We start from the raw sequence: 20,229 nt of genomic DNA, 5'->3' as shown, positions 1-20,229 counted from the left end.
TTATGAACTACTGCTGAAGAAGAGTCACCACAGCGCTCAGAGGCGACTTGCACGGGAGGACAAACCTTCCACGCTGCTGGCGTCTCGTTTCCTGTCATCTGTAGCTTTGCTAACCTATTGAATCTTGGTGCCGTTTCCAAGAAGCATCCACTGTGTCAAATTCACAGTGAACACAGACATACTTGGCCAATAAAGTCTCGGTGCAGCAAGTGGTAGGTAACAAACTAGGTTTGCCTGAGACTTTCGTGTCTGCAGCTATGTCTCCTTCTCTTAATGCAATGCATAAATTGTACTTTTGCTGAAATGTACGTCGCTTTGGACAAAAGCGTCTGCTAAATGAATAAATGTAAATGTAAGTCATATTTCATCTGACCCTGTTCTGGAAATACGACCCCCACAGTGACCTTTTTGTCAGTCTCAGATTTCCCATTCATGGATAGGCCGACAGGTTTATCCCGTCACAGGGCATGCAGCCATGAGGGCAAGATGCCCCGGAGATGCCATGTCTACACCAAGGACACGGAATGTGCCGCCAATTTCATTCCCCCTTTAATAGTCATACTCAGCAACTGGATCAAACTGCCTGTCATATGGACCAGTGGATCATATTCTCAGACACTATAGCTGTTCCCCATATTCTCACACGCAGTTATAGATGTGCTGGATGATTCCATTCAAAAGATGCTGCATATCAGGTCCCGTGGAAAGGCCGATGAAGGACGTCCGCCGTGGGGCTCGAACCTGCAGCCCCCACACAGATCAGGCCAAAATGCAGGCAGAAGATCAATGGGGGGGAGAAACTGAGTTGTGCACAGAGCAGAACAGGATGAGGAAGAGCCACCTGCGCATGTCCATAATGACCATAAGGGGGGGGGGGGCATGCGAGGACAGCAGATTGTGTTTGGTGGTCTGTCCCCACCCCCGCTCCCCTCCCCTGCCTCCTCCCGAGCCACCATCTGTCCCTTTGCAGCCAGCACCGGGGCTAGAGGTCCGGATGGACGCAACCTGCCAGGCCCCCAGTCTCTGAGCACAGGGGCAGCTGTTTGACAAGCCTGAAGAGGGCAGCGTTTGCACAAACCATGCGCATTATGACATCACATTCCGTTTGCCATACAGACGGTTACTGTTCATATCAATACGAGTCAGCGAAGCCTGCAGAGAGTGCTGGGTTTTCCCTGACACATGCCTGTCCCACCCTCACTGTAGGTACCCCCTCACCCTGACACATTGTCCCCCCTAATCGAAGAAGCTTTTGTTTTAGGGAGGGGGGGGGGGGGGGCAATGTGTGTGGGGGAGTCATTAATGTGTGCTTTCCAAAGCAATTCACAGGCAAGTGTACCTCTGGCAAGGGCAAGTGTGTGTGTGTGTGTGTGTGTGTGTGTGTGTGTGTGTTTATGTCACATATGGGGGGGGGGGAATGGAGCTCCTCACTACATTTACATTTTTCAATATGTATCTAATGCTTTCCTCTAATGTGAGCAACAAAACTAAAGTACTGACAATGATTTACCCATTCATACAGCTGGGTAATTTTTACTGTATCAGTTCACCGTATGTAAGTGCCTTGATCAAGGGTAATGCAGTGGGAGGTGTTATATTTACATAAAGCGGTCTTTTATGAATAAAGGGGAACAAAGCAAACACTGATTTGCCATGGACAGGAGTGTTAAATAAACACAGACAGACAGATGTAAGTTTGTGGAAACGGAAGCCGCTGGCACCCATCACCCTACCACCGTGTGTCTGCAACCCTAACCTGAGACCATCACTAGGAATGACCATTGAAAAGCACCGACTGAATACTCTGCTATAGTAAACTTTTTCACAAATACAGGACAAAGTGTGTGTGTGTGTTGAGGGGACTGCCTACCTTGAGTCCTTCAACACCCATTTAGGGAGGGGGGCTTTGAGAAAAAAACATTTTCTGCGGATGTTCAGTGAATATGAATGTTTCTATTTACAAATTAAAAAAAAAGTAACTGATCTTGTCCGTTTTCACCTGGATTTTTTATTTTATTTTTATTTTTGGACTCAACAGGTGTAACCCTAACCCTGCAGTCGTATCTGGGGGACATTAACAACACTAACGGGCAAATATGGAACGCAAGGAAACACACCCACAGGGTGATTCACGCACACTGCCCTCATGAGCCAAGTCTAACTGTGTGCACCCAGGGCTGTGAGGTACAGTGCAGAATAATAATAAGACCTTTTTAAATGTCCCCCACACACAAACACAGACACACACACACAACCAGCTCTCCGCCATCTACGTCAATTTCTCTGCGCTCCATTAAGCTCCATGGAAGTTTAATGACTCAGAAATGAGGGCGATGCTGAGGGAGGGGTGTGTGCGAGCGAGATGACTCCCTCAGGCACAAGCAGAGGAAAGACCCCCCCTCCCAAGTCCCGTAAGACCCTAACCTGAACTGGAGACCCCCTGGTGGGACCACCCCACTACATTATTCACAGGTTCCTGCTGCATGCAAACCAAGCTAGCACTGAGCACAGGAAACAGGGAGGTCAGGGGTCAGGATCACACCTCAGAACAAGTCTTACGGACTTTCACAGTCAGCTGTCCGATGTCTACCTGTGGACATGAGCGCCGTGATGGCGATGACATTTCAGCTGTACCTCGCCATGGGGACAAACCAAGCCATGGGTGAAATTGAACGATGGCCTAATGAGAGAAGAACCTGATGGTGGCAGCTGGGCTGCGGCAGTTAAACAAACAAAAGGATAAATGGCAGGAGGGTCTTCTCTATCTTTCAAGGTAAGAGGCCTCCAAAGGAAACCCCTGAAAACTGATTATTTACTTATTGCCACTAGTTTGGAGAACAACATGATGTCCAAAGCACCCTCGTCAGCTGCACCCACTGCATTGTGTCCCTTTGGAAGTGAAATACACGTTCAAGCGCTGCTTCCATTGTGTGAGCGTTATTTGTTGAACAACATTCAGCTGGAGGCCACCAGGGAGCATAATGGCGAGAGCCCCAAGCTGCCAAAATCAGGTTTTGTGATCACCATACACAGAATATGAGGCACTGTAACCCTAATGGCTTTACGACACTTTTATCAAAGACCGTAAATTTAATAGTTCAAAAGAGCCTACGGAAACTTTTCTATGCTTTTTATCCAAATTGGACAGAAGAAAAGCAATTTCGTGCGTGAGAATGAATACCTCTGGATTAAGTTTTAATTTGTAAGGGTGAACAGGGGTTCAAAGAGGAAAGTGGTATGAAAACAGGGAACATGTGCACAGCTCAGCCAAAGAAAGCACAGTCTGACAATTTAAAAAACCCACCTAGCTGACAAGAATTCAATATTTGTTCTAAACCACCTCAAGGTGAACGGCAGCGCAAGGCTGTGCAAGACAAAAAACCAGCACGTCTCCACCAAGTTGTGGTTCCTCGAAAGTGGGATCCCTTGTGGGAGCAAAGGCCACTGGGAAGGATGAGAGGCCACATGGTGACAGTAAGAGCGACCAATAGGAACAAAGACCACCAGGGAGCAACAGAGAGGAAAACAGCATTTGAGGGTCATGGTCTGGCTCCTGTCTGAAAACGATGCTGTTATTGAATCATGGGAAGGATCCGGGACTTCATTACAAAGCATAATTAAGTCACAAAACGCAGAATGAAGAGAGAGGAGACTGAAGGGTTGATTCACCTTATCTGAAAGAAGGCCCTGACGTGGGACACTTAGCACAAGAATCACTGCCTACTGTATCAGTAGGCATGTGGAACCAGTTCCTGTTTTCATCACTAATGTGGCAAAGCAGGTAGCAGTGGTGCCACCCAGCTCCAGGGCTCTGGGTGTGGATCGCGAGGTTTGATCCCTGCTCGCTCTGTGTGGAGTTTGCATGTTCTCCTAGTGTTCACGTAGATGTCTGCCAGAAAGCCATGATAAACCACTGTCATACTCTCCTTAACCAACACCATCACACAAAGGGTCATCAAAGGTCGACTTTGACTCGCTGACCCTTTCCTTCCCCCTGTAATTTTGCCGCTTAGCCTCCATCCACTCCTTCAGAGCACTGAACTGGAGTCTCTGTCAGATCTTAGATCCTACATGAAGTCTCTCCGCAAAGTGATGACAGATTTACTTGAACTGACTACCATCCAGTACCAAGCTTCTACACTGTGGACCAGGAGTGTACTCAGTGCCACTCGTTATCAGCTGTGATGTCTGATGTATGTCAGGCTGGTTTTACCACCACGTTCACCTTCCTTGGCCTTTAGATTCCCTCCGCTGTACTGCTTTGTGGTCATGGGACGAGGGGCCGGAGACTGCTCATTACCCAACGGTAGCCTCTCAAGGCCCAGGATCCTAACCATGTGTGGTCATGGTGACTAAACTCAAGAGAGAAGGTAGAACAACCACTGACCTGTGACGGGTGCCTCAATGTCCAGAAGGTTCTTCTCCGACCTCAAAATAGCAGCCCCCTCGGAGATGAGTCGGAGGGCGACGCCTTCCTCCACGCGTCCCTCCTTGGTCAGGTGGGCCTTGAGAACGTCCACCTTGGGCTTGCCTTCGCTGTCAAATACCTCCTTCACTGTGAGCCGGTGGCTTGGAGGGAATGGCACGGCTGAGAAAGAGAGAGAGACAGAGGGGGTAAAACCCACATGCAGCACCACACTATGACTCCTGTGACACAGTATTAGACCACAGGCTGAACTTCCCACACTGCCAAAAGGCTCATACATACAGTCCACAGCTGGAGGAGTGGACCCCGTGGAAAAACACAAGTAGCAATGCCTAAAACTTACTGACAAACACTAAATCCTGTGTTTAACACTGAGGAGTGCAGGTGCTCATGAACTTTAACACAGCACACCCTGTTCATAAACTGGACATCAAGAGATCATGACATTGTAGAAATACTTGCAGATGCCCATCTTTACAGCTTCAGGAGTTACCATGGCTGCAGTTCCCATGGCAAGGCAAGCGGGCAGTGCCACATCAGGGTGAGACGGGGGGGGGAGGCGGGCACTGTTGATCGAAATAAAGACTCCAAGAGCCCCCTGGTGAGTCCAGTGCATCTGTGAACCTCTAAATTGGACATAAGCTCTCACGATGCACTTCTGCATCACCACTCCTTGTCGTCATGGCAACTCAGACCACAAGAGCCGCTATCCTGTTCATTCATCATTAACCAAATTATGCAGCTAGGAGGAAAAGAAAAAATACTGTTTTTGTTGGAAGAAGAAGCTTCCACAGTGTGAGGACAATTGCTCATTTCCGAGCCAGGCTGCTTTATTTCAGCCCCTTTCCCCCTTCTTTTCAGGCCAGCTTAGAACTGCTGTGTCTGGGTACTAATAAGTCCCATTTCCAGAATGAGCTGCTTCCCATCCGAGGCCACTAAGCTGTCGCGTGCAAATTTACAGCACGTTTATTTTATGCGTGTGCTCGTCTTAAGAAGTGTTTTGCGAGGACGGCCAAATGAGATTTGTTCCGGTGGAAACGGAGCTTTATGTCAAACAAGGACAGACGATTCCTGAGAACAAGCATGGAATTACCCGTCAATTAGGAATAACAGAATAACGTCTCATGCATCTCAAGCAGAACCAGACAAACTCACTGGCACTAAATGCTTCAGCACAAGGGAACAGGCAGTTGTCTGAAAATAGCGTTAGTATTCGAAGGAGGCAAACACACACTTCCCAGTTTACAGTGTCACATGCCCCCAGTAACTGCAAAAAAAGTTTAGCAGCTGACAATTTAAAGCTGTTCTACAACATGTCCATCATTCCTACTGGAATGACCCATAAGCACCGACGCTCTCCACCACTACACCATGGTCTCTGCAACTCACAAGTGGGCCTTAAACACAGTAAAGGACCATTTCCCTTAAAAACCTCTAACTAGATTAAATCCCATCGCTATGGGCCATGGCAACCTCGACTCCCTTTAAATACCTCGCCAACCCTTGTCCAGGCTGCAGAAACTAAGCTCTGGATCCTCTCAATGTCAGTGTCCCACAACACACTGGAGGAGCAAATGTGAGCACTGAAGTGAGGAGTCTACAGGACCACACTCCTGTCTCTCGCTGCTCTGGGGTGCGTTAGGGTTGGTTTCGGTAAGATATTGGATCATGACCCTTTCAGCAGGCAGAGCTGTGGTTCATGCCGCTGTTCTGTAATCTAAGGACCCGGATTTAAATCCCACATCATGCTGTAGCACCCTTTACCAACGTATCCTGAGTTGATAGAGCAAAAACTACTCTGCTTTACAAATGGGTAAGTCAGCACAAGTATGTCGGCCTTCATTTTCTTAATTTTTGGAGGAAATACCTCAAGACAAAATTAATGTATTTCTCTTATTCGTTTCTATGGATTCTCCTCCTCCCGGAGTTCCCAACAACAAACACCAGCAAACTGAGCACTCTGTTAACACGCACTCATGAAAAAGAAACGACAGCCATGCACTGACACGACATCTTTCTTACCAAAGGCAATCCAGGAATGTCTCGCTGCCAACCATCTCTCTCTCTCTCTCTCTCTCTCTCTCTCACACACACACACACAAAGATAAATGACGAATGGCATGAGGCTGGAAAATATGGGGCTGAGGTTCCCTCTCACAGCGCAAACTACTTCAGAAAGAGGAGAAAACAGCATGGCGCCACTAGTCTGGACTGAAAAGGAGAATCCAGAAATCCTGTATCGATTAGTGTTAGCAGCTGAGCCAGGAAAAGAGGAACACCCTGGCAATGACGCAAGCACAACTGGCGGAGGGAAGGCTCGGGGGTGCACGCGAACGAGGACACAATAGGCGCACTGTGAAAGGAGTGTCCGGTGTCCCCGGGAGCCCCACATCCGATTACAGGCTGTTTGCGCTGACAGTCCAAACAAAGCGTTGGATTACCGCACACTGTTTCCCTGGTGAAGGCAACAGTGCCCTCCACAGAGGGACAGGAGAGCATTGAATAAGCTCTAAGAACCGAAAAGGAAAACAATGACAGGAAAAAGTCAGTATATAATAAATATATTAACAGTACAATCAACTCCAGAATTATTGACACCCTTCATGAAAATGAGCAAAAATGACCATATAAAATGAACACATGAAATGGGTGATATTTTTGGCTTAAATATATGGGGCAGCCATATACTTTTATTTTAAAAAACCATTTTTTTTTTGCGCACGACTCAGAAAAATGATTGATTCCACATTCCTGCTGCAGGCCAGAGCAGTGAGTGACCGCTCCTCCGCTGTGAACCTTAGGTCGGGGCAAGTGGAAAAAACTAATGGATTTCCTGCCCTGGACTTTTTCATACATTTGTCTCAGCTGCTTTTCAGCCCTGCTTGACCTTGGATTTCAGCTGATGTACCGCATCTTCACAGCATCGACCTCAAGTAACCGTGAGGGAGCTCTGGATTCCAGACAGTGGACTGGCACATCACAATGCAGTTTCCACTCAAAATCTGGGTAATCCAACCTCCGAGACCCTAATCCAGTCAACTTCTGGGAGCAAACGGGATGGTCTCTGACCGTTGTGTGGGGTAATGAACAGAGCTGCTCGGCAGATAGAGGAGCAAGATGGAAAAAGCGTCTGGGTGAAACTGTCTCTTTTCAAGGGTAATTGGTGCCTCAATACTATGGTGACCCTGTCATACCGTGAACACATGGGGAGCTCATCACAAAGACAGCATAGAAGCTTCATTTGATGATCACATTAGGACCCCCCAGGGACCACTGGACTCTGACATCCAGGTCTGAATCGCTCTTTTCCTCCAGTCAAACTCAGTAGCAGGTAAGACCGCCTCTCTGGGCATGTGTAGTGGGGAGGGGGGGGTGTCTCCTCTTGTTGATCCACGCAGGCAAGGCTCACCCAAGTGTCACTTCTACTGTGTTTCCAGGTGATGGCACCATTACCATGGTGACACTAAGGCTTTTGGAGCAAATGAAACCACAACTCTCACTGGAAGCATAAATGATGAGACTGGGGTTTTCACACTTCAGACACACCATGAGAAGACTGGATTCTCTCATAAAGATGGTGACAACTGTAAAAGATGGAGGAAAAAGTAGAAAGAAGAGGATGAACAGCAACTAGAAGGGTGGACTCAATAACACTGACCAATGCAACAGCCCTTTCAAAACTAAGAAAACAAGTGGATACAGAACTTTCTGGAAGAGCTCTGTCCACATGAGTCAACATCAACTCTACGATGGCGGCGGCAACAACAGTAACAGTGAGAGCTGTAATCAACTCAGAAATTAGGGAGGCAGGGGATGTCATCAACCTACAGCTTCCTCAAGTCAACTACACTCAACAATGTTGAGCTCCACGCCTGAAGCTCTGGGCCTCTAACAGCAGGTTAAGGAGCTGGCGGTCTTGCTGGGGAGGGCAGTTACAACCAATGAACTTTCTGAATCTCCATGGATTTCAGAAAGGAATGGAGCAGAGGAGGTTGCCACAGTGGGATCGGGGGTTGGGATGATGATATGAAGGAGGACCCTCTCTAACTGCTTGATGTGCTGGTTGTCAGTACGAGGAGCTCTCGTCTCCTGTCCTCAGATATTCCCACATGTCTCCAGCTCGCACTCTATGCCACTGGTGTCATGTGAGTCAAACAAACACTTTCTGGAACCCTGGCGAGATGTTGCTTTCATGTGATAAAGGAAATGCAGTAAGAAAGGATTTAAAAAAAAAAAATCCACAAACACGCAAGCGGCTGAAAACCACGATGGCACATCCGAACGTGTCTTTGAACACTGTAGTGCTCAGATGCAGGCATGCACATGCGCACACACACAAACACAAGTACAAGCAGGTTCTGGAGGACATGCCGTGATATGTGATGACACATCTTCAGAGCCAACAGAAAACCTGCATCTTCGCTGACACCAAGGAGTCTTCAGAAATGACAGATCAACATTCAGCAAAATTTACTAGAGGGGATACTAGTTAGAAGCACTGCCTTTCAGTTGAAGGACCCAGGTCTGAATCCCACATCCTGCCGTAGTACCCTTGATCAAGGTACTTACTCTTGAGCTAACACTGTAAAAATTAGCAAGTGGTATAAATGCCTAAATCACCAGGCAGATAAGTGTATAAACCTCACACTAAGTTGTTTTGGAGAAAAGTGTAAAGTGTAAGTAAATAAAACAAAAGGCATAACATACACAATTATCAATTTCTTACAGGGAAATAAGGGCAAAAACTGATTTATTATTATCCCAGAATTGGTCGAGCTGTGGGCTGCGTACAAAAGAAGAACAACATTCCCTCCATTTTCCAAATGGAGGATTTCATTTTTCATATGGGATAGTCTGAACGTTCCACATCTGTCATTATGGGCTACTCTTTCAAAGAGGAAGGAAGCACACGCACCAGCATATTTAAGTCTTCTTTTCTTAAACCATTTCATGCCACGTGTTACCACCACCACCACCATCATGCAAGCAGATGGTCTATTAAAAATATAAAACACTATGACCTGGAGTTTCAGAGTGTGAGACAAGGGAGAACATCAATTAATCAGACTGCTTCACCCAGGCTGTGGTCACAGTAACCATGGATGACATGATGTCACATGACCACCTGGCTCCATCCAACCATGAGGAACCGCGGTCATGCGACTCAACGACTCATCCCCCCCTTCTGTCCAGCCAGCATATTAAGGATGCACTGAACTGAGAACTTGACAAATTTCTTTAAGGACAATCGGGTTAAAAGACATAAATCCGTTATTAAAAATGAATATTTAAATGGTTTTAGAACGTCTGGAAATCTGATATTCGGCTTCTACTCGCATAATGAGATCATAATTTTCACACAAAGCCTTTGGGCTTATGAATAATTCAGCAGCAAGTCAGACTGGCATGGACCCTTTCATATCAAGACCACACAAAACTTAGAGAACTCATTTACACCAACAGGTACAATGAGATGTCCTTTTGAGGTTTCCAAGTTGCTGCCAAACGTGTCCAGTGGGATTGAGGACCCCCTGACACTTAGCCCTCAGATAAGGGATGCAACAGATCAGGGTCTTAAAGCGCTGCTGGCAATGGTGACCCCATGGGGGGGCTGTCTGACTGCATGTCCGAAGCAAGACGCCTGGCTCATGTGGTCATGACTCATCCCCACCCACTTGCCTTTGACAAAGCCACGGCCCTGAGGTGAACTCCCCCCCATCATGACGACGCAGCTACTCATCAGAGCTCAGCAGCCAGCGGGTGGCAGGAAGCGCCCTCTTCAGTGGCGCGACAGAGCATCTCTTCCTGACAAGAAAACCCAGCAGACGCTCTACTTGATCGTAACAGGAAAGAGTGCACGCAGCGGGTGACCAGGTTGTAAGCTCTGAATGGACAGCTACGTGACAGCAACAGCCTCTCTTGGGATCAGCCTGTCTACAACAGCGGCAAGTGTGCATGCCGGTACGGCTCTCCGGGTCACTGTGGTCCTATGGGGTGTGCTCCCAGATTGACTTCGCTTTGCCAATTAAGCACCTAGCGAACTGTCATGCAGTAATTATCTGGGGCAAAGCGCACTGCCCCTAGGTTCGGCCCTCGTCAGCGTCCACCAGTAATGATCACAACCCAGGGACAGCCAGGGCATCACCATGGCGACACCTCTAAACTACTTTACATACACGGAGCTACACATACTGTTGTTTCATTAATAAACCTGTATGTGCGTGACTGTAACAGACACTAACTAAAGGGCAGACAAATCATTCTGGCTTGAAGGAGGACTCAGAAGAGTATATGAAACAGAACACTGCTGTAAACAACAATGGATGAGGCCCCATAAAGTGCAGCGGCCCAGAGGACCACCCTTGGAGGACAAGGAGTGCAGCGGGAGCCCTGGAGATGGTCGTCAAGCACAGGCCTAACCAGGGAGACCTTAGAGAGAAATGTTCTTGTGTTTCTGGTGTGGAGAACCAAAGAATTGTGGAGCAGAAAGGTAAGGAAAGGCAAAGCAGAAATAAAAATCAAGTAGAGAAAACACATAGGCGGTGTGGTGGCGCGGTGGGTTTGACTGGGTCCTGCTCTCTGGCAGGTCTGGGGTTCAAGTTCCGCTTGGGGTGCCTTGCGATAGACTGGCATCCCGTCCTGGGTGTGTCTCCTCCCCCTCCAGCCTTATGCCCTGTGTTGCCGGGTTCAGCTCCAGCTTGCCACGACCCCGCTTGGGACAAACGGCTTCAGTAAATGTGTGTGTGTGGATGTAGGAAACACACCAGTCAGATGGGTGGGTGAGTGTGTGAATGAATGATCACACAGGTGATGACATTTTTCAAGCAGTGCACTACACAGATGTCTCTCAGTGGTAGCATGCCCTAGGTGAAAAGGGCACAGCTGGTTCATATGAGGGACTGTGTTGAAAAGACAAAGGGGTTGTGCGATATGGCTGTGGTCATTTACACCCCGCATGGGTCTGTGTGCATGGTCTTTATGACCCCTTCCACGCTGGGTGGGAGCTCATTACAGAACATTTTCCAATAAGGCTGCCTATTAACACCACTAATTCACGCTGATGTTAACTGTGGATTTTGATTGGGAAAAGGAGAGTTTTTTTGGGTGAAACAGCCACTTAATGAACCACCTCTTTACAGGAGCGACCAAACAGCCGTAAGAATCCAACAGCATGCAGAGGACCCTGAAGGACACAGACACTGTACATTCACATATTGAAAACACCTCACCAAGACCACTTTAAAGAAGAAAAATAGAGGAGAAACCCAAAACATGGGAGAGATGGAAGAGACTGAGTGTTGACATACAGCACACAAGAGTACAGCTCATGCTTCACACAAACACCGGTCAGGCACAAGGTTTGTTTAATCTGACACTTTTCTCCAAGGTGATGTACACTGTGAGGTGTGTACACTAATTTACCCATTTTACAGCAGGGTATTTTTTACTTTATCAGTTCAGGGTAAGTATCTTAAAAAGAAAACTACAGCAGGAAGTGGGGTTCAAACCCAGGTCCTTTGTTCCTGGTTGCTCAAGAGGATGGTGAATTGGTGACATGTACGATTTCAATTAAGAGAAAATCCTTATGAGCTCCAGTTTATGCATAATGAAGAACGAGTCCTCCAGCTCTCGGCGATGCTTTGTTAATTAACGTATTAATCGACATCTGGCTCGTTGTTCAGCCTACCAAGCCTAGCCAGGGTAATTATATGTTTGTTCTCCGTAAAGCCAAATGTGCCGCATGTATGATTCACAGTCAAACTTGCTTAGTCAGGATGGCGCCGACAGGCTGGATAGCCCCCGTTTGACAACACACATGATGGTTACTAATTGGTCGACCTGGCATCTCTCAAATGACTGTGTACAGAGGAAGGCACAACCACCATCCAGACACACAACGGTTTAATTAGAGTTTTATTTACTGTACACCTCAAACACAATGTGAGGACAAAGAATCCAAAAATTAATTCAATTATGTAAAATGTAAATTAAAGAGTTAACGTATGTTCTGAGGCTGGCCCTCTCTTAAAGGGACAGTGCACATGCTTCCCCTTGAGATTAGGTGCAAAGATCGCGTCTAGAAAAGCTGAACGGCTTCTCCGTCAAAGCTGAAGTCTCACAATCCTCGAGGAAGCCTCACAGGTGGGAGGAGTGTGGGGTGGGTGATGGGAAGGCGACGGCACACGATGCAGGAAAGCCCGCGATGCGTCGATATCTCACCGCATCTCATATTATTCATTTCAGTTAAAAGCCCGTTAAATTCAATCAAGAATTCCATCTCCGCCTGGCACAAGTCCAGCATGGCGTTAATTAGGCCTCAAGCTCCATTTGCCAAGTGGAAGACATTAGAGCGGAAAGCCCTGAGTCATAAATCACAGCGCCAGGGGCCGTTCTCCGCTTGCTGTTGCACCTTCCCTTATTTGTATTTTCTGCAGAAACCCCATTTTTAAAATAATAAAATATTTATAGAGCTTTGTCACGCTACTCACTCGAGAGTTCTGATGTTAAAGGCATCGATTTCCTGACTCGACGCTGCTGTGAGGAACGACCGATGAGGAACATGCCCCAAGCTTGGGTTCTGCAGTTCCTTTATTAACCTTTATACAGAATGCACGCCTCATGCCAAATAAATCCTGCGCAAAACATTAAGAAGCAAAGTTGAAGGAAATTGAGACTGTTTCTGAGCGCCGGCGCCTACAGGCACCGTATTAATTCCATTCGAGAGGAACGCGGACGTGACCCTTAGGATTCTGTATAACGCTGTTGTGGTTCAGCTGGCTGACGGAGTGTCAGCGACTGTACAGTGGGTTACACGTTGAAGGTGGTTGTCAAGGGTCATCACTGATCTTCAGAAGGGTCATTACAGCACTCATCAGGGTAGTCTTCAAAAGGGATGGCACTGTGGTCACGAGATGTCATTAGGGATCATCACTGCAGTTGACATTATATTTATTAATTTAGCTGAAACTTTTCTCCAAAGCAACGTACAATGTTGTGCTACCTACAATTATTTACCCATTTGTACAACTGGGTAATTTTACTTTAGCAATTTAGGGTAAGTACCTTGCTCAAGGATACTACAGTTGAAGGTGGGAATCGAACCTGTGGGTCCAAAGGCAGCAGCTGTAACCACTATGCTATCAGGTGTCCCAGAAGTTATCATAAGGGTCACGGCTACGGTCATTTGGGAAGTGTTCAGAAGGGTTGTCAGTGTAGTCATTAGTGTGACTGTCACTGTGGTTCCTCGAATGGTCAGCACTATGACTGTCAAAGTGGTCATTGGGGATCCTCGCTGTTTGAGAAGGACTGTCATTGTGATAAGAGATTTCATCAGGGATTGTTGCTGTAATTAGTGCAGTTGTCAGGGTGGTCTTCAGAAGGGATGTCTCTGTGGTCATCAGAATGGTCATCTGAGTACTCATCAGGAGGATTGTCTAATCCTCAAAAGAATCATCACTAACCATCAGAAGGACCGTCACTGGGGTTGCCAGGGATACATTTTGCATCTGTTGAAGGCATCTGACTGGTTATCCAGCACTCATGGTCATTACCTCTCGAGCCCCTTGTTGCACTTTCTCCTGCCATTCTGAATACGCTGAATGAAGGGTTTATTTTTTTATTAGAGGAACGGGATCGAGTTGTGCTGCAGTGAAGTTACCGCCATCTGTGTGGGTGCACGACGAGGCCCACTTGGACAAAAGTTCTGAAGTACTGAGCCCCAAGGACCGCTCTGGCATCCTACAAACTCACAGCACTAGCCCAAGGCGACCCTCGAACACATGGCTCCGCCGGTTGATCCAGAAGTACTTACAAAACACCTAAAATGCAGCTGGAACCAAAGAGCTCATGGTTACACATGGAGATCAGCTTGCAACTGGACCACACAGGAAGCTATGTTCCCAGAAAACACTGATTAGGAGACAACCAGCAGGTACAAGTGCATCTGCCTTTTAATGCTGCAACGGGAAGATCCAAGGAGGCACAGCAAAGGGTCCTTTCCATCCTCAGTGTATAGGCAGAATGTCACAGGATAAAACCAACCTGGAATAACTGAGCTCCTTTATGCTCAATGCTCATTAGCCAGCTGCAGCCCAACATGAAATGTGTGTTTGTAGCGCGTTGCTTCGCGAGCAGTGTCTGATTGCAGCGGCCAAATGGGTTGGAGTCCACACAGACGTCAGATTTGTGGTTCGTGCGCAGGGCGAAACTTCAGCTCACACACCTAATGCTTCCTGGATGGCAGCTCCATTATGGAGAACCAAACAACCAACCAATCTAATTCAGTCCAGATATTCATCCTGGGATCGAGTCCCCAGTTGTTCTTCACCGATTCCAATCTCAGGTTGCGGAAGCCTGCCATCTGGCTTTCAAGAAGCTGTTGACAGACTGCTGATGTTAAAATTCCTGTCCAGTAAACACCACCGACAAATTTGCATTTGAAGGAAGCCTCAAGAGCTGAACTCTTTTGAGCCCTGTGGTCTCCTCTGAGAGGGAGAGACATATCTCCTGTCAGCATATTCCACCAAAAGCCAGCAGAGTGACTGATCAAACCTGAGTGGCTTGCTCAGTCACTGGTTCTCCAACACACACACACACACACACACACACACACACACACACAGAGAACAACCCAGAGTCACTATCTAGGTCTGCTGTGGTCATGCTACTCATCAACTCATTAATTCATGATCTGTTACTGACTAGCCAACACAACCGAGGCCATGAGAGCCTCCATGCATTACAAAAATGCTGCTAAGAGCTGGGCGGTTGCTGCACCATTTGGCTTCAAAGTGTGTGGATCTCATCTGTATGCAAGCAGTCTTCTGTGCTCCAAACCGCAGGCCAGACACAATCATCCACAATGTCAATCCATCAACCGTATCAGCGTGCAGAAAGTATCTCTCCAGCGCCAAGTGACTGACATCTGATGACAGAACCTGTCTCTGGGCTTCCTGACAGTACGTACGTGCGCACGCATACACTCCTCTAGGTTCTGCCTATGATCTGTTAGTAAGGAGAGCAGTTTAACCCAGCGATCTGCAATGGGCACCAGTGTAACCAACTTTCCTCTTTTGAAATAAAATTGTCTTAAGTGTGTTTGTCATCAGCTAATTGTAAATGTGTAGACCTATAGTGTCAGGCTTATCAGAGTGGGGTCCAACTTCCTGGTGACCTTAACATCTCGAACCCTCAAATGAGAAACCAACATTTCCATCATGGAAAAAGCCCAGTAGAGGACTTTGTTGGTCAAACTCTACACTGCCATTACTGAGTCCATCCTCACCTCCTCCATACCGGTCCACTTTGGGGAGACTCCCCAGGGGCAAGGACAGACATAATAATATGTGGGCAGCAAGAGGACCACTGGCTGTGATCTTCCCCACTTCCAGCACCTCTACAGTTCCAGGATGAGAAAGAGTGCAGGCAAGATCACGGCAGACCCGTAGCATCTGGATTATTCAGTATTCCAATTCCTCCCTTCTGAAAAGCAATACAGGGCACTAAGGAGACAAACAGAGTTCTTTCCCCTCCATTCCACGTTCCCCATCAGCCTCTGAGGCAAAAATCATAATCCATATCTACATCTGAATAGACTCACATTTCACTGTCAGCATACAAACAAAAACAGAATACAGTTAAGCTTTACAATGGTACAGTGTATATTATAAATACATTTACTTATAAGTAATACATTGACTAATATGTCAACAATGAGACCCATTTTTATTTCATCACATTCAGTCTACACATTGTTTCCACTTCTGTGATCAGACTACTTAGATATGTAAATATACATTCCCATAAATATGTACTATTTGTATTTACTGCATTTTCTTTAAACTTTGATACTTTACACACACACACACACACACACACACACACACACACACACACACCATCTGAGCCGCTTGTCCCATACGGGGTCGCTGGGAGCCGGAGCCTAACCCTGCAACACAGGGCGAAAGGCTAGAGGGGGAGGGGACACGCCCAGGACGGAATGCCAGTCTGTTGCAAGGGTCCCCAAGCGGGACTCGAACCCCAGACCCACTGGAGAGCAGGAGCCCTTTCCAACCCACTGCGCCACCATGCCCCCCCTTGATACTTTATAATAACCTAATATTTTCGTGTTTCTTTAAATGTGCTTGAATGAGTATCCACTACATCAAAATCTTGGTATGTGCACATGTACTTTACCAATAAAGTGCATTATGTACTATGAAACACTCTGATCTCATGTTTTCTGCACCCAGATGCTCCTGGTCCTCTGAACGCTCACTCATTCCTCATTCAGGCTTCATAAGCAATGTGCGCTAAAACAATATTATCACTGATCTGCCTTTAGTTTTCTTTGAACAACAAGCTAAAGTGCCAGGCATCATGCATATTTTCATCAGCAGTTCCTCCAGCATGTCATTTCTCATTGAATAAAACAACATCTGGTCCATTATGTGTGGATATCTGACTGCAGGGACCCAACGGCGCAACAAAAGACCTGCTAATAATGCTGTCTGTGCTAGTGTACATTTGCATTATAGCAGAAGGAGCTTACTTGTCCACCAGGAAACTCCTCTTTGTCGCCAACTCAAAAGGACCATCTTTATGTTCCTGTGTAATTACTTTTTTGAAGCACTTGCACTGGCAGGTATGGGGAAAAAATGCACTAACCGCCATTGTTAAAGAAAAATTACAGGTGTCTGCTGTGTACTGGCACTGGACGTGGGTTTGAAACCGGCTCACTGTGTGTGGAATTTCCATCTTCTCCCCGTGTTCATGTGGGTTTCCCTCCAAGTGCTCTGCTTTTCTCTCTCAGTCCAAAAGGCATGCATTTCGGGTAAAGAGTACTCTTAATTACCCATTTTGCGCACGCATTCCACAGCGATGGGCTGGTATATCCTATATCCTGCCCAGGGTGTATCCTGCCGCACACCCTATACTTCTTGGACAGTCACCATGACCCTGAATTTAATAAGTGATTTTTAATAATGAACAAATAAATGAATGCATGCTGCATACTACAATGTATCAAGAGCAGGGGACAGGGCGATTTTTTTATCTCCGTCTTGATAAAGTACTTCAGTTCATCTGATAGCGTGTGGCCCTGGTTTATTATAACTGTAGGCAGATGGAAGACATCATAAAAAGAAATATTTTATCCTGCAGGACCTTGTTCTGTAGCCTTGTTTTGGTATTTGTAATAAAGAATAATAGACTTACCTATTAAGAGACATTGCCAGGAGGCAGGAGGGGAGGAGTCAACAGCACATGGGGAAAGAAGAGAAGCTTTTGTCAGAGACACATTGACTCCCCAGGAGGCTGCAACTGCCCTGAGTACCAGAATTAACCTCGAAGTATCACTCACTTAATCACCACTGATGACTGATCCTGCAGGCCCAGGGCTCCCTTTAGACCCTCTTATGTAACACATCTGAAGACCTCAGCGAGTTTCACAGGGAACCCTTCCAGTTTTCGATGACAGAATAGATCTTACTAAGCTTCACTGATGGGACTCAGTCAAACTGACATTGCCTGAACGGGGTTCTGTCCTTGTCTCTCTCTCGGTTTCCCGTGTCTTCCCACATCAAGGTCAACACATGATATAAGCTGGTTGAAGGATCTGCACCATCACACCTAAAGGACCTTATCACTCCCTATAACCAAGCAAGACTGCTCTCTGGCTCTGGATACTTGGTGGTCCCACTCACAAACCAAAAGTATTTAGATTCTTGGTTTTGGCTCGGATGTGGTGGAATGAGCTACTTACCTCTGTGCCTCAAAACTGCCAACTCCTTTTCAACAAGGGTCTGCATCTAAAGGTCTTTGCCTGCTATGAAATGCTCTTGTTACTCTAAGGAATATGTCACTTTGGAGCACTCACTCACAGATTGAAACCACCAGTGCCAGTGTAATACCTATAACATTGCAAACAATTCACTGGGATCTTGACCACCCCTTTGCTGTACGGGGTGAAGAAGGTAGAAGCTCACAAAGTGCCTAGGGGCGAGATGCAACACGCTAGGGCCCTGCTTGCTCTTCAATCCCATTACGTTGCTGTAGGTCCTTGGGGTTGTGAACCAAGTCCGGGCAAAGGGTCAAGGCTATGAACTACATGCCCTTACACAGTGTCAGCAGTCTGAGGAGGGTCATGTAAGCTCAGGTGTGAGCAGCCCAGTCGTGACACTTCCAGGGCAGGAAACCTAAAGATCCAGCAGCAGCCTCTGACTCAACGATTGCATTTTTCTTCCCCCGCCTTGAATCCAGCAAACTGCGGAACATGACGAGTTCCCACACAACAACACAACAAGATGGCCACAAGATGGCCAAAAGATGGCGTGAGGAGAGGATATGTCTTCACTGTCTCTCTTTTTTTAAACAAACCACCTTGGAGCAGGAGAGGTAGCAGTGCTCATGTCCCAGAATGCCTCGCTCAAGCTGCCTGTTATAGATCCAAGGCAGGGTGAAGGGTGTTGGGGGTTAGGGAATTTGATTGTTACATATCTGGAGGAGTTTTTTTTTTTTTAAATGAGTTTTTACTGTATTAAGGGTAGGAATCTTGATCAAAAGGTAATACAGCGGGAATGGGGTTTCCAACCCAGGGCCGTAGGTGGCAAAGTCACAGTTCTAACCACTACACCACCTGCTGTCTCCTGTTATTATTAACCATTTATGAATCTTCCAGGTTTTACAATCTGAAAATGTAATGCCAGAATGATGACATTTATTTCCATTTAGGCCTGTGAACATTGCAGACCACGTGACACTCATGAAGAAAAGAAGGTAAAACAGTAGAGAAGAAGAATGGCAGAGAGACTCGGGCTGTCAACAGGCTGGCAGGATGCCAACAATCCACACACCTGGTGACACTTTGAGGGAGGGTAAGTCTGTTATCACATCACACTGCCTAATACCCAGGGAGGACGGTAGACCAGATGATGACCAGGGAGGACAATTCGTACCTTGGAGCTCAATCACGATGTGAGGCGTGTGGATTTACTGCAATCCTATTAGAGGAGCTGCCCCCCAACTGACTCTCAAAGTGTTTCTGGGCACAAACTACTTTCTTTAAAAGCAGTTCCTCAAAAAAGGTGAGACAAACTGTACAGACACCAAAAGTCTTTGGACATTGCCGTCAGATTAACATAAAGGTTCATTTTTAAATAAAATATATAAAAAAAAAAAAAAAAAAAAAAAAATTCCATGTAAATATGTAAGGGACTCTTCATTTTTCTCAAGTGTCCTCAGGTTTTTGTATGTAACACAAACAACAGGAAAGGCTACAACAGTTTTTTTACGCAAGTCGTCAGTATCATCGGGTGCATGGAGAATCGTGAAGGATGGAACTCAGTGATCAGGACACAGGTCTGTGTTTCACTGTGATTACATCAGATTAGACAGATACACACAGGTAGACAGAAAGAGAGATGAAAGTAACCCCGACCAACGCCATCACATCTCAGACTTTCCACCTCCTCAGTACTGGCCCAAGACACACAGGAGGTACCTGGTACCACTTGATCATGAGGGATACATGGTTTTAAGTGTTCAATTCCACCAGACTGTGGTATAGAAAAAGGACAATGTTGAGAACACATAATACTGGGTAGATTCATCCACAGAAAGGCTGTAGGATGCTTTGAACGAAGACCAAAATCTCTGACTGAATAGTGGAGGGTAATTCGGAACCTCCAGCAAACATCTAAACGTTGAAGCTCGGCCGTTCTGCGGTTCAAGAAGCAGCCTAACAGCAGCAGCCAGCACTGAAATCTGCTGACAAAGAGTGATGACTCTCGGCGTGCTGGAAGCAG

General features: G+C 46.7%; 1 protein-coding gene across 2 annotated transcripts in view; it reads right to left on the bottom strand.

Moving 5' to 3' along the window:
- Positions 1–20,229, bottom strand: part of LOC108938780 (serine/threonine-protein phosphatase 2B catalytic subunit alpha isoform-like) — a 69,557-nt gene that overhangs the window by 25,076 nt on the left and 24,252 nt on the right. For both annotated transcript variants that reach the window (XM_018759675.2, XM_018759676.2), the window contains exon 2: positions 4,388–4,588. In XM_018759675.2, coding sequence (XP_018615191.1) covers positions 4,388–4,588 — 201 coding nt within the window. The remainder of the gene's footprint in view (positions 1–4,387; positions 4,589–20,229) is intronic.

This window comes from Scleropages formosus, chromosome 5, assembly GCF_900964775.1.
Source record: "Scleropages formosus chromosome 5, fSclFor1.1, whole genome shotgun sequence".
Lineage (NCBI taxonomy): Eukaryota > Metazoa > Chordata > Actinopteri > Osteoglossiformes > Osteoglossidae > Scleropages > Scleropages formosus.
This window is presented reverse-complemented; position numbering and strand designations above follow the sequence as displayed.